The following is a 15,985-nucleotide window of genomic DNA, read 5'->3' as shown; positions in this document are numbered from 1 at the left end:
ACACGCACAAACACACACCTCTCTCCTTCCCTCCTGATTCCCTTCAATCCAAGTCAGGCTCCGTCTTGGTTAATCAATGTGACGGTTTACTGAGACGGTGGGGGACAATGTCTGACCCAGGCAAAACACCCATTCCATGCCCTGCTTCTCATCCATGCTTTTCTCACTTTCTGTCTCTCTCAAATCATTTGCCCTAGTATCACAAGTCTCACTTTCTTTATCTATGTACCAGTCTGATTTCCCCTCTTTGCCTTTTGTGTAAAAACAAACAGAACCACATCTTCTCCAATCCTGCCTTCCAGTCTCTGTACTTCCTGAGTCTGTATGATAGTGAGAGGAACTGATCTCTGTGCCTTCCCCCATTACACACCAGAGTTATACCACCACTGGATAAAAATACATTAATTTCAGATGGCTTTTATTGCCAGCACCTGACTAATAGCTGCTTTTTCCTCCCTCCATCTCTCTCTCTCTCTCTCTCTCCTCTCCCTCTTTCCGGCTCCTCCTCCCTCTCCTCATATAAAACACTGATAAGCCAGATGATTGGAGCTCATTATTTCTCCTTCTAAGGAATGTAATATTAACAAGACATTTGACAATGGATCTGGATACTGGTATTAATAGGCAATTACCTCAGACGTTTACAAACTGCCGGGATGGAAAAAGCTCCTCAGCATGACTGACCAATGTGTGCATCCATCTCCCCATTTGTCCCCTCCCTCCCTATTGTCTCCCTCCCTCCCTCCATGCTTACTGTCTCCCTCCCTCCCTCCATGCTTACTGTTTCCCTCCCTCCATACCTACTGTCTCCCTCCCTCCATACCTACTGTCTCCCTCCCTCCATACCTACTGTCTCCCTCCCTCACTGTCTCTTCTCTGCGTTTGGCCTTGACAGAGTCATGGTGCTACAATCTCCCAGCACATCTCTTATCCACAGAACGGATGATAGAACTAGAGCGATGCCATGGCAAACTCCCAGATCACTAAAGACACAGTAGAGTGAAACCATTTCACTGTCCTCCACTATCAATGATCTAGCCCACATGAGACAAGGCGCACTAGACAGACATTACAGACACCCTGCAGCAAAGCTATCACAGATTCCATCCACACTAGAACACATCAGGTAAAGGCCATAAAAAGGGCATGGAGTGTATCTGCAGTACAGGTGGTTATGTGAGTAGTCCATGTCCAAAAACACAGACTTTGTGAACGTAGCTAGATCTAAGCTGATAATTCATGTATTGTATATGCATAATGGCCACAATGCTTTGAGAGGAGTGGCAGTTTGTTTTCCAGTGAAGAAGTATTACCCTGATCTAACTTATCTAACATGGGAGACCTGAACACATTAGATAAACGTCCTGACATCTAACACAATACCTCTGACCTTCTTCCAGTGTTTGGATTATTGCTCTGCTATGACAGAGCCACCCTGCAGGAATACTAATAAACAGGATGGATAAAGGTGATAAACCCTCCAATTACATAACATTTGACATATACCATTAATATGACATTTTGCATAACATTATTAATGGTATGTTTGGATTTTGGCCGCCAGCAGGCTCAAGATTCTGAAATCACTGAAAAACCTTTGACAGATCAAATCTATACCTTTTTCCCTTGGCTTTGTGACCTCTATAAATAGTGGTAGGAATTTCATCACAAAATCTTTATCACCATGTTGAGCTTCCACCTATCCCCACTGATCAAAACCTACAACCCCCTAAAACTGCTTTTCCACGGAAAGGCCATTGGTTGTGGCGGTTGAAGAATTCCCTACTAAATGTAGTTATTGCTGTCTGATAAGTGAGTTAGGGTTCAGATGTGGTCTAATCTTTACCTAGGGCTGAGATTAACCAGAGTCAATAGCGCCAGTGTGTGCCGATGTCAGATCACCTGCCACTGCAGGGATCCCCCCACAGCACAGGGTGCCTGTCAGGGAACCATTCCTGATGGGAAATAGATTCCCTGCTGGGAGATGGATTGGTGGAAACCATTCCAGAGTGGAATTAAGACATGCTGGACATTCTGGATTCCACAGCCTTGTAGTCCTCTGTGAAGGCCAACATTTTGGATGTATGTGATTTACTGATAATGGAGGGACAGACATCTGTATTGGAAAGGATTGCTGTGATATAAACACACCATCATCTGACTGTCATATTGGCCACCCAGTGTGGGATGCAATTTGGCAGAATTGTGCTAATATTAATCAACTTAAAAATAAAAATAAATGATTTGACTGTTCATGATAATCAGGCCTACCTGTGGCATGTTGTTCTTTCCCCCACTTGTTATAGAAATAATCATACCATTAGAAAATATATTATGATACATTTATAGGCAAACAATAATTATGCCAATAACCATTAATGAAACCTGCCAGTAAAACACTTGTCTAATATAGACCTTTCGCCCCACCCGAGACAGGCACATCCACTGCAGTGCCAGTGGCCTTGTGAGGAGAGAAAAATCTGCCTACACTTATCACTGTAATAAAATAGTGATAGCCCAAATCTTCAAGGGGCACAAAGTATTTCAAACACCTGACAAAGCTTTTCCTGCAATCTAGAGTCTTAATCATTATGCCTAATTCTATATAAAAAATATGTATATTTTTCTGCACAGGTCATCTAGCATACGTCTTTACCTGTTCAATTGTCATTTTAATGAGGGTGTCATTTTGACTGTTGTAAATCACACATCTCAATATACTGCACTAACATGCCTAGGACATAAAAATTACAACACAGTACACGGGATACAGGCACATATCATGGTAACATAATTCATACACTAATATCATGATTACATTTAAACCAAGTATTTTTTTAGCATATCTAAGCATACTGTGGTTCTATAAAAAAAAGTGATATGTGACTTGTTTCAGGAAACTAGGCGAATGTTGGAAGTCACGACTTCACAGGAGAGTCATTTGAACATTATTTTTTTTTATCAAAATGTGTTTTTTGGCAGAAATGCCTTCTGGAACATTTGAACTTTCATGTGCCTTAATAACAAACTTGTATGCCATCTGTAAATGTGAATAAAGTTGTTAAATTACGAGCCAAGTTGGTTTAGCCACAGAAAAAGACAGGAACCTTCCCACTAGCTGTGATTGGCTGAGATAATGAGTGGGTTAAACATGCAGAGAGATGAGTGGAGAACTGCAAATATGTTGCTACTGCTCCCAATAACATTGTTCCCCTGAATTTAAAGGTCAGTGGGAAAAGGTTGTGATGGACTACTTTCTGGAGGATGATCGTGCCATGCTGACTCTCTCTGACTCTGAAAATGAATCAGATGATTAGGAAATCCCTGATTTAGGTAAAAACATGTTCTTTGAAGAAGACATTGTAGAGTCTTCTGATGAAAGTGATGGGGAATAAACAGAGATCAACAGTGTTGTTGTCACGGAAGAAGTTGACAGAGTTTTGAAATCAGTGGAATGTCTGGTAGAGATTAATAGAATTTTGCCATTTGATTGCAAATGCAGAGGGAGTTGAAAAGAGAACACCTGTCTCCGGATTATATCTTCAAACTAAGGGCAACCATGGCATTCGTGACAGAGAGGGAGAAAGATCTGATGATTTTTATGGCATTGCACACAGTCAGTGTGAACCAGAGTGACTTGACACAAAGAAGAGCTCTCCAGTAGGTTCCAAAACATTCAAAGGGAATTTTCTCAAAAGTGAGGTTATAAATTTATCAACTTCCAAAGCAGAATTACTGTCCCATTGTGCCTCAAATGTAGTGTATGATATACCATTTTGTAGCTCTGTGTCTCTGCTTTTATCCAATGTAAAAAACACTATTTCAAATGTTGCTACATAAGCCCCGAATCAAGGTGTTTGGTCACATATGCTTCTCTACATCTCTGCTAAAATCTGGGTAAAAGATTGAAAGGAATGTGAGTTTTATTCAGTACATTTAGTAATTGCTTGCTTTTCTAAAGTCTAGAAACCTTGCCAGCAGGCTTTCCAGCTAAGATAGTCAGACAAGCTACTTTAACTTAATTGATAGCCTGAAATGGAATGGTAGATAGTTTTGATGTTGGGAGATTTGGAACCTATCTAGCTGGCTAGTTAAAGCCAACGTCATAAAATGGCTAGGTGGCTAGTATTACAGAGAAAAAACAAAACATTTTAGTTGTATTTATTCATTAAGAAGAAATCAAAAGGCTACATAGCTTGATTAAATTCCTTTACCAACATACCTCCTGTGAGTCCTGCCCATCACCCGCAGGTAAAATAATGTTTACATTTCTTTCATTACTCATCTCATATGTACAGTGGGGCAAAAAAGTATTTAGTCAGCCACCAATTGTGCAAGTTCTCCCACTTAAAAATATGAGAGAGGCCTGTAATTTTCATCATAGGTACACTTCAACTATGACAGACAAAATTAGAAAAGAAATCCAGAAAATCACATTGTAGGATTTTTAATGATTTTATTTGCAAATGATGGTGGAAAATAAGTATTTGGTCAATAACAAAAGTTTATCTCAATACTTTGTTATATACCCTTTGTTGGCAATGACAGAGGTCAAACGTTTTCTGTAAGTCTGTGTGAAAACAAGGTTTTCACACACTGTTGCTGGTATTTTGGCCCATTCCGCCATGCAGATCTCCTCTAGAGCAGTGATGTTTTGGGGCTGTTGCTGGACAACACGGACTTTCAACTTCCTCCAAAGATTTTCTATGGGGTTGAGATCTGGAGACTGGCTAGGCCCCTCCAGGACCTTGAAATGCTTCTTACGGAGTCACTCCTTCGTTGCCCGGGTGGTGTGTTTGGGATCATTGTCATGCTGAAAGACCCAGCCACGTTTCATATTCAATGCCTTTGCTGATGGAAGGAGGTTTTCACTCAAAATCTCACGATACATGGCCCCATTCATTCTTTCCTTTACACGGATCAGTCGTCCTGGTCCCTTTACAGAAAAACAGCCCCAAAGCATGATGTTTCCACCCCCATGCTTCACAGTAGGTATGGTGTTTTTTGGATGCAACTCAGCATTCTTTGTCCTCCAAACATGACAAGTTGAGTTTTTACCAAAAAGTTATATTTTGGTTTCATCTGTCCATATGACATTCTCCCAATCTTCTTCTGCATCATCCAAATGCTCTCTAGCAAACTTTAGACGGGCCTGGACCTGTATTGGCTTAAGCAGGGGGAGATGTCTGGCACTGCAGGATTTGAGTCCCTGGCGGCGTAGTGTGTTACTGATGGTAGGCTTTGTTACTTTGGTCCCAGCTCTCTGCAGGTCATTCACAAGGTCGCCCCGTGTGGTTCTGGGATTTTTGCTCACTGTTCTTGTGATCATTTTGACCCCATGGGGTGAGATCTTGCGTGGAGCCAAAGATCGAGGGAGATTATCAGTGGTCTTGTATGTCTTCCATTTCCTAATATGGAAGACATACTGCTTACCTACAAGCTGCTTACCTATTTCAGATTCAGTCTTCCCAGCCTGGTGCAGGTCTACAATTTTGTTTATGGTGTCCTTTGACAGCTCTTTGGTCTTGGCCATAGCGGAGTTTGGAGTGTGACTGTTTGAGGTTGTGGACAGGTGACTTTTATACTGATAACAAGTTCAAACAGGTGCCATTAATACAGGTAACGAGTGGAGGACAGATGAGCCTCTTAAAGAAGAAGTTACAGGTCTGTGAGAGCCAGAAATCTTGCTTGTTTGTAGGTGACCAAATACTTATTTTCCACCATAATTTGCAAATAAATTCATAAAAAATCCTACAATGTGATTTTCTGGATTTTTTTTCTCATTATGTCTGTCATAGTTGAAGTGTACCTATGATGAAAATTACAGGCCTCTCTCATCTTTTTAAGTTGGAGAACTTGCACAATTGGTGGCTGACTAAATACTTTTTTGCCCCATTGTATATACTGTAATCTATAATATGTACTGCATCTTAGCCTATGCCGCTCGGTCATCGCTCATCCATATATTCTTATTCCATTGTCAAGTCAGTGTGCCCCCTCCGCAAAATCCCACTATGGCGGCTTTGTGCCAGGCGGGAGAAACCGGGAGACCCATGGGGCGGTGCACAATTGGCCCAGCGTCGTCTGGGTTAGGGGAGGGTTTGGCCGGCAGGGATGTCCTTGTCCCATTGTGCTCTAGCGACTCCTGTTGCGGGCCGGGCGCAATGCACACTGACACGGTCGCCTGGTGTATGGTGTTTCCTCCAACACCTTGGTGTGGATGGCTTCCGGGTTAATCGGGCATTGTGTCAAGAAGCAGCGCGGCTTGGCTGGTTTGTGTTTCAGAGGATGCTGCCCCGGTCAACTGTAAGTGCTGTTATTGTGAAAGTCTAGGAGCAACAACGGCTCAGCCCCGAAGTGGTAGGCCACACAAGCTCACAGAACAGGACCGCCGAGTGCTGAGGCGCGTAGTGCATAAAAATCATCAGTCCTTGGTTACAACACTCGCTACCAAGTTCCAAACTGCCTCTGGAAGCAACGTCAGCACAAGGCTGTTCATCGGGAGCTTCATGAAATGGGTTTCCATGGCCGAGCAGCCACACACTAAGATGCGCAATGCCAAGCTTCGGCTGGAGTCGTATAAAGCTCTCCGACATTGAACTCTGGAGCAGTGGAAATGTGTTCTCTGAAGTGATGAATCACACTTCACCATCTAGCACTCTGAAGGACAAATCTGGGTTTGGTGGATGCCAGGAGAATACTACCTGCCCCAATGCATAGTGCCAACTGTAACGTTAGGTGGAGGAGGAATAATGGTCTGGGGATGTTTTTCATGGCTCGGGCTAGGCAGCTTAGTTCCCGTGAAGGGAAATCTTAATGTTACAGCATACAATGACATACTAGACGATTCTGTGCTTCCAGATCCAGATTAATGCCCATGACTTTGGAATGAGATGTTCAATGAGCAGGTGTCCACATACTTTTGGCATACAGCACATGGCTGTAGGAACTACAGTAAATAAGCCTGTAATTCTAGAGTGGATGATGGAAAATGAACAAATCTCACATTTTCTGTGTTCATGAAAGTTTGCATTTTGCTTTTGCTCTATTATGTGGATAGATTCAGGTCATTTTATAGAGTACAGTGTTCAGAAACACACTTGTTCCAGACACCATCCTCTCTGCAAATTACCCTCAATATATAGGCCTATTTTTCAAGTGATCTGTCACAAAAGGGATGTTCAAAGTGACACAGTGTTTATAGAACTAGGCCTTCTTATAATATTCAGACTACAGCCAATAATATTTATTGGAACTGGGCGATTTATTGGAAGTGCATTTTTCACTGCCATAATGAGGCCATGAATGAATAAAGCTGTTTTCAGCCATTTCACGTTTACTGACAGTCTTCACAGAGGATCATTCAGTTCACACATTTCTCTCCCTGAGCAGCAGGTGTTTGCTGTCAAGGTGTGCAGCCTACTGCTTGCCACCAGGGGCGACACATAGGGGCGGGAAGAGGGCCACTATTCCTTCATGTACCCTGTCACGCCCCCGATGCACGTGGGATACATTTCTTAAATAGGTGCCCCCCCCCCCCCCCCCCCCCCCCCACACACACACACACACACATACAATATGCTCCTCTCTCCCTCCTTCTCTCAGACAGGGACACAAACACCCGTGGACATGATAGGAGATGAGATGACCTTGTGTGCTTTGCCGCTCAGTTTACCTGACATAAAAACCGGTGACACTCGGGCATGTAGGCTAACGTTAACAATACTGAGAGAACAACAAGTGCACAAGCATCTTTAACTTACACCCGAGTCTCCATGCTGCCAGCCTAATTTTAGTAATTCCATCTACACAATTGCCTTTGGTGCGGTCTCTGAACGATGATGTAGCCTTTGAATGTCATCCAGGCACATGACAAGGAATGTAACGAGTAAACAACATCATGGGCTATGCATTCTGATAGAGATGACACTAGTAAAATCAGCAATAACATGCTGCTTGTGTTGTGGCGATGACTCCCAGCATCATTACTTGAGACCAACAAATCCTACTCAAGGGCGTTTTTGAACGATCACAAGAGCCTCAAACAAACTAGCCTAAAAGGGAGACAGACAGTCTGGCATGGAAAATATAAATTGGGGTATTTCTCTCACCTTTGCTGTTCCCTTCTTCTCTGTTCAGATGCATGGCTGTTGCTTTTTTCAGTAAAGCTGTATTCTTATATTTTTATTTTTAAGGAATAGCCTTCGTGTTGAAAACTCAAATTCCAATTTTGGTTTTTATTTATTGCCTTATATTGTCTTGCTGCTCAGCGAGTGCGCGTGGACGCGCGCGTACTTGAGCGTCCTCCCCGTATTTCGCTCGAGCAGGTAGGTAAATGTTGGTGCCTGAATCTATTTAGTATCTCTCTCTCTCCAGTTCAGATGCGCTCAAAAGAGATGGTCGCAATAAGATTGCAGGGAGGAGACGGGCAGACGGGCGGGGTGACGTGAAAGCAGTCCGTGCAAAGTACTCGCAGCTGGAGTCAAAATCCGTGTTCGGGCTGGAACCATACACTTTAATGTTGCCTATTTTTTTTAAGGGACTTCATCGTCGCCAAATTGTACGCTCCTCGTTCGACCTAGTTAGATGTTAGTCTACAGTCACCATTATATCACCATCCTTATCCTCACCCCAATCACTATTATTATTATAATCCCTTCATTTCATAAGCATGTCCTTTGAGAATTCCAGAAACCGTCTCAGATGGCTACTACATATAGAGGGGGCGAGAGAGGGATTGATTCACCACAAAAAGAGACCTGGAAATGTGTGTGCCTTTGTGGCCTCATAAGTAACCAAACTGGAAATGTGCGAATAGGTGTCTGTAGATGTGTAGTCTCAGCCTGGTCTGGTTGGTAGTCTATGGGCGACAGGTTGTCAGTGACTCCCAACTGCAGGTGGGAAATTAATTGGGGTTCGTGCGTGAGAAACGGTTCCCTTTTCTCGCGCGCACATACTGTAGCCTAACATCCTTCACATTTTTTGTGTGATAAGCGTTTCTTCATCTTCGATTCCTTGAGCCTGTTATTTTTAACACTCAATCTGTGTTCGCCATATGACTGTTATAGCCAATACGAAAAGTTGATTTACTCACTGCTCACGTCCACCCGTAGCAACATGACTGACATGGCTCACCAGCGGTCCCTAGTGTTGTAGAACATCGAATGGCAAACAGTACATTCAATAATTGTTATTTTATGAAGGCCTATTCAAGTTTGGTGTAGCCTAATCTTATTTACCCATCTTCATTTGACCACATGCCAAGTATTTAATGACATGGGCTATCAATTACGCATTTAATTCATATTGATAAGTAGGCTAGCCCATATAACATTGAGAAACATTCTTACTCTAATTTTACATTTAAAATGTTTCAAACAAAATGTGCTAAAGCAACTGGGTTGTAGGCCTACAAGGTGGTCTATGCATAAGCATCTACTTTTGTCTTACCCATCTTCCATTCCTTAACCTTGAGTGCTCAATAATAATGGAAGCCAATGACAACTCCATGAGATTGGAGTGTATATGCTGATCCTTGGAGCGATGCTGGCCAAGTGCCTCTTCCTGTCTCATTGTAAGCCTTTTGGCTGCAAGATAATGCTTTCTCTGTCCCAGAACTCAGTTGTCTGTCTGGCATCTCTCTCTCTCTCTCTCTCTCTCTCTCTCTATCACTGACACTGAATGGACAAAACATTAGGAACACATTTCTATTATTGAGTTGCACACCTTTGCCCTCAGAACAGCCTCAATTCGTCGGGGCATTGACTTTACAAGGTGTTGAAATCGTTCCACAGTGATGCTGGCCCATGTTGACTCCAACGCTTACTACAGTTTTGTCAAGTTGACTGGGTGTCTTTTGGGTGGTGGACCATTCTTGAGAAACACAAGAAACTGCTTTGCTCAAGAGCAGAACACCACATTTTTCCACTTCTCCAACTCTGGGATTCCTACCAGCAACCTTTTGGTTATTGGCCAATCGCTCTTAACCACTAGACTACCTGCTGCCATTATAATGTTATTAACTTTATATTAAAATATGTAACTTGCAACGATATTCAAGAAACATTTTATTTTGTAATATACAAACTTAAAATGATTGACCAGAATGACATTTACTCTCATGGGTGGCCAAAAATAACGATATTAAAGCCACACCCATAATAGGCCAAGTCTCCTTAAAATAACCGGGAATTACATTAAAAAATACCCAGCATGAAAGTGAATAAAAAAACAATTGATGGTTAAATTAACCCATGTTTGGTAATCCAAACAACCCAACATGTTGGGTTATTAACGCAACCAATATGTCCAATATTTACCCAGCGCAGGGTTACCAAATAACCCAAATTGAGTTGTTTTTAACCCAGCATTTTTTAGAGTGTAGGTTACAACCCACTCAGAGCTACACGCTGGATCTCAAACAAATATTCCAAAACCCCTCTCTACATCTCTCGTAGGACTTGCTCCTTCCTTCCTTCCTTCCCTCTCTCTCTCTCTCTCTCTCTCTCTCTTGCTCTGTCTCTCCCATCATCTCTAGCATGAATATTAATTAGCCTGTCACACTGTCGCCTCCGAACTCAAGGCAACTCTTTCATCAATGCAACTTCAGCAATGCTTTGATCCTCGAGGGTTTTCATTGACATTATGTCATTTTGCAGCCGCCAGCTTGCCCCAATACCAATCTGCTGGGGGGGGGGGGGGGGGGGGGGGGGGGGGGGGGGGGGGGGGCTAATGTAGACCTTAGTGCAGTTTTCAAAAGTGTTATGTCAATTTTACAGTAAATTAATTGTTGATGAATCAATGCCATTTACTGTACTGTAGATTGCAAATAATGACAACAGAACCGTAACAGATTACTTAGCTACATACAGTAGATATTCCTATCCATTTCAGCCATACTTGCTGGTACAATTTCTTCCACTTTCATAGCCCTGAGACACAATTCCTGCCTGTTATACACCATCAAATGAGGTAGAGGTAATTTCTTGAGCCATTTACACACCATACTCTCCCATTCCCCTGAAAAAGGGTGAATAATACAGCTATTGCAATTCCCCTTGAGAATGTAATGTTTCAACATATGAAATGTCAGAGTAAATAAGCTAATTGATCACTAGGAAGGCAATTTAAGTCTTATGAAAGTGAAATGTATGGCACTGCCTGTGACAGTAGGCCTACGATAAATTGGATCTAGATTAATATAATGAAATTGATCTAAATAATGGTGGGGCATCTACATCCCCTCTGGTCTGTGTGTGTTTGACAGTCCTTGACAGTAGATTCTCACCCTCCAGGCACTCACTTCTTTTGTAATCTATGCCCTGATTTGGTTGAGTGCCTCGATCTCCCCATCTCTAATCTCTCCCTCTTCCCCTCCCTTCTCTTCTTCCCATTTCTTATCGGTTTACCCTGTTCCTTGACTCCACCTGTATTAGCCACATTCCCCTGTGCAGCATACAAAGTACATAATAATAACATATTAGAATGATTATTAATAATTAATCATATCAATAATAATCATAGTACAAACATCTCCTTCTTGTAATTGTATTCAATTCTATGAAATGTAGTATACATTAAATGCATGCCGGCTTGCAGCTGCTCCATCCACTGGACAGATGCTAACACCGTAATAACCACGTAACAATGTGAGGTGTAAATAATGTGTCCTGTATACACAGTGTCTCTGCTTGCTTGTTTTGAAATGGGATCTGAGTGGTATCCATGGGAGTGGAGAAAGACAAACACTGCAGGTGGGAAATGGATCTCCTCCAAAGGAGACAATGCCAAGAAAGCAACAGGACACAAGGATAGCCATGCCCATGTGAACTAGAGAATCTGGCTATTGGATGGACACATGGTTCCATAGGAATGAGACATGCCGACAGAGACAGCGAGATACTGAGATAGATTAATTTGGTGAAGCCCTCCCTCCATTGTTTCCTTGGTTACCACAGTCCAGGGGGCCTCTTCAGATTTCCTTGAGACTTGTTACGGTAGAATGAGGACAAACCACACACCAAAGACTGTCACACAAATAGAGAGAAAGAATTATAAGGCAACACAGGTAGCACAATCCCATTCATTTTTTAGACAGCAATATATACGAGAGGAATACATTTTTTCCTTTCTTATTTTGCCTCAAATGAATTAGCTGTCAATCTGTTTTACACCTTCAGTGCACATCCATATCCAAACTGATAACCCAACACCCACCATATCTACAGGGGAGGGAAGAGGGGTGGCGACATAAGTGCTTGGACGTGCATGTGTCCTCCTGAGAAGAGGGAATAAAGGTCCAGGGAAGAACCAGCACAATATAATCTAGGTTACTATGATACAGGGTCAGACAGGGTCCACAAATGTACCTTTCAGTAATGATAATGGCGATGGGCTTGCACAAATGTCAAGGGTGGGTTTTTATATTTTTGATTTGATGACTTGACTCGGGCTGAGTGCTGTGAGTGAAGTGCCACTCTCAGAACCCTGGGTTGTATTAATTTAGCAGATTCTGTTGCAAAACGTTTTGTCGGTTGCCAAATGTTTTCTAACAGAAAACGTTGACACCAAATGGAAAACATTTTGCCCACAAAAAGGAGAGTTTCTATCAGCAAAATTCAGGCAGGTACCTAAACTGACATCTAGTCACAAAATGGTGCCAACATGGTGGCTGGGCAGCAAATTGTGTTTGGTGTATAATCACCAATGTCACCAACCAGCTACGTTTGCTGCAGCCAATGTTGACTCTTTCTAGGCACACAGCTTGAGTACATTGTTTCCAACCTCTGCCAACATCTTATGTTATCTTTGGTAATCCTGAATACACCCTGAATACACCCCAGCTCTTAGTATCACTGTGAAGAAAAACTCATTGCATTCTTGGAAGAAGAATGCAATTCTAAAGCTTCTTCATGGATGAAGAGGGAAACACAATTTGGAAAGAGGTACAGAAGCTGTGCAAAACAGCCACAAAACCACAATAAAACATAGCATCAATACAGACAGAAGATATTACAGTACAGTCATGTTGATATACACTGAGTTAATATGATTTGACAGATTTATATATCATGATAGCAACATCTTAGTAAAAACAATAAAGAGAATTCCATGACTTAACCTTGATAAGGCACTACTAAAAGTACACTTGAAATGAAATTGAATGATTATTTTGTAGTTATAAATCAGACCTAAATTTAAATATTTACAGTAATTAATCTCAGGTAGGGGATATAAAAAAGGATGACCTATCAGAACACCCTCAACAGGTGCAGAGGGCAAACTCTGGTCTAGAACACACACCGTTCTGTCTGACTCTAACTAACTCCTTAGGGCTTTGGCCAATGTGGGCTGTGTCTGAGAGGAAAGTGACAGATTACCTGGCTCCAGTGTGGGCTGTGTATGAGAGGAAGGTACCAGATTACCTAGCTCCAATGTCGGCTGTGTGTGATAGGAAAGAGACAAATTATCTGCCTCCATTGTGGGCTGTTTATGAGAGTGCAAGACTAGTTGTTCCATTGAGTCAGGAAGCTGAGAAGGAACTCTCCCACTTCCAGGAAGTAGACCACCTGTGCAATGCCAAAGAGGGGAGCAATGACCAGAGCATGGCAGTACGCCCCCTTCTGGAAAGCAGAGGGACACTCTTGGCGCAGAATCTTCCTGTTAGACAAGAGGGTCGTGATATAGTGGTGTATCTACAGTACCAGTCAAACGTTTGGACACACCTACTCATTCAAGAGTTTTTCTTAATTTGTACTATTTTCTTAATGGTAAAATAATAGTGAAGACATCAAAACTATGAAATAACACCCATGTAATCATGTAGTATCCAGAAAAGTGTTAAACAAATCAAAATATATTTTATATTTGAGATTCTTCAAAGTAGCCACCCTTTGCCTTGCTGAGAGCTTTGCACACTCTTGGCATTCTCTCACCCAGCTTCATCTGGAATGCTTTTTTGAAGGAGTTCCCATATATGCTGTGCACTTGTTGGCTGCTTTTCCTTCACTCTGTAGTCCAACTCATACAAAACCATCTCAATTGGGTTGAGGTTGGGCAAAGGGTGGCTATTTTGAAGAATCTAATATATAAAATATATTTTCATTTGTTTAACACTTTTTTGTTTACTACATGATTCCATATGTATCACGTTTCAGGTAAGACCCAGATGCAGACTAGGTCGAAGTAACAACAGTTTATTAATTCGAAAAGGGGCAGGCAAAGGGCAGGACAAGGGCAGGCAGAGGTCAGTAATCCAGATAGGTGGGGCAAAGGTACAGGACGGCAGGCAGGGTCAGGGCAGGCCGAAGTCAGTAATCCAGATAGGTGGGGCAAAGGTACAGGACGGCAGGCAGGCTCAGGGCAGACAAAAGTCAGTAATCCAGATAGGTGGGGCAAAGGTACAGGACGGCAGGCAGGCTCAGGGCAGACAAAAGTCAGTAATCCAGAAAGGTGGGGCAAAGGTACAGGACGGCAGGCAGGCTCAGGGTCAGGGCAGGCAGAATGGTAAACACAGAGAAAACTAGGAAACAGGAACAATCGAGAGACAGGTAGGCTTGGTAGTCCTGACGAAACAAAACGAATTGGCAACAGACAAACGGAGAAAACAGGTATAAATACACAGGGGACAATGGGGAAGATGGGAGACACCTGGAGGTGGGTTGAGACAATCACAAAGACAGGTGAAACAGATCAGGGTGTGACAATAGGTATTATTTCATTTTTTGATGTCTTCACTAATATTCTATAATGTAGAAAATAGTAAAAATAAAGAAAAACCCTTGAATGAGTAGGTGTGTCCAAACTTTTGACTGGCACTGTATATTCTAGCCTAAAATGCCTTCTCCATTTATTTCATAGTACCATTAGATGTTGTCATGTTCTACCATCAGATAATATTGATATAATCGATCAGAAAAGGCCTGTCAAAACCAGGAGGGAAGCAGTGGAAGAGTTAGAGTGAGAAGGAGAGGTTACCTGATGCAGTCTGTCACTCTGCTGTAGGTGTCCTCCTGACTTCTCTGTGTCATGGTCTGAATTCTGGTCTTAATCGCTGAAACACACTAACTGTATCAAATGGTTTACAGGGCACACGGCAGGCATAATCAAATCAAATCACATTTTATTTGTCACATGCGCCGAATACAACAGGTGTAGACCTTACCGTGAAATGGTTACGTACAAGCCAAACAATGCAGTTTTAAGAAAAATAATAGTTAAGAAAAGAAATGTGAGCCTTTCTCTGACACCGACTGGTAAATAGCTTGGCCCCAGTGATGTACTGGGCCGTACGCACTACCCTTTGTAGCCCCTTGCGGTCGGAGGCCGAGCAGTTGCCATACCAGGCGGTGATGCTCTCGATGGTGCAGCTGTACAACTTTTTGAGGATCTGAGGACCCATGCCAAATCTTTGGGGGAATGGGCATTGTCGTGTCCTCTTCACGACTGTCTTGGTGTGTTTGGACCATGATAGTGTGTTGGTGATGTGGACACCATGGAACTTGAAGCTCTCAACCCGCTCCACTACAGCCCCATCGATGAGAATGGGGACATGCTCGGCCCTCCTTTTCCTGTAGTCCACAATCATCTCCTTTGTCTTGATCACATTGAGGGAAAGGTTGTTGTCCTGGCAGCACACTTTCAGGTCTCTGATCTCCTCCCTATAGTCTGTCTCATTGTTGTCGGTGAACAGGCCTACCACCATTGTGTCATCTGTAAACTTAATGATGGTGTTGGAGTTGGAGTTGTGCTTGGCCACGCAGTCATGGGTGAGCAGGGAGTACAGGAGGGAGGTGTTTAGTCCTAGGGTCCTTAGCTTAATGATGAGCTTTTGAGGGCACGATGATATTGAACACTGAAGTCTGTAGTCAATGAACAGCATTCTCACATAACTGTTAATTTAGTCCAGGATGGAAAGGATAGTGTTGAGTGCAGTTGCGATTGCGTCATCTGTGGATATGTTGGGGCGGTTTGCAAATTGTAGTGG

At 42.6% G+C, this 15,985-nt stretch overlaps 1 protein-coding gene and 1 pseudogene across 11 annotated transcripts in view; both read right to left on the bottom strand.

Moving 5' to 3' along the window:
- Window positions 1-8,518, bottom strand: part of LOC109881438 (synaptotagmin-7) — a 107,036-nt gene extending 98,518 nt beyond the window's left edge. For 9 of the 11 annotated variants that reach the window (XM_031831092.1, XM_031831091.1, XM_031831097.1 and 6 more), the window contains exon 1: window positions 8,112-8,517. In XM_031831092.1, the coding sequence (XP_031686952.1) occupies window positions 8,112-8,145 (34 nt within the window). In that variant the 5' untranslated portion in view covers window positions 8,146-8,517. Of the gene's footprint in view, window positions 1-8,111 lie in introns of all 11 variants that reach the window. The other 2 variants (XM_031831098.1, XM_031831099.1) reach the window with 2 other exon arrangements.
- A 4,987-nt stretch (window positions 8,519-13,505) lies between these two features.
- Window positions 13,506-15,985, bottom strand: part of LOC109881437 (mitochondrial glutamate carrier 1-like) — a 35,552-nt pseudogene continuing 33,072 nt past the window's right edge.

Source organism: Oncorhynchus kisutch, linkage group LG8 (genome assembly GCF_002021735.2).
Source record: "Oncorhynchus kisutch isolate 150728-3 linkage group LG8, Okis_V2, whole genome shotgun sequence".
Taxonomy (NCBI): domain Eukaryota; kingdom Metazoa; phylum Chordata; class Actinopteri; order Salmoniformes; family Salmonidae; genus Oncorhynchus; species Oncorhynchus kisutch.
The sequence above is the reverse complement of the archived record's forward strand: the minus strand, read 5'-3'. Positions and strand labels throughout refer to the sequence as shown.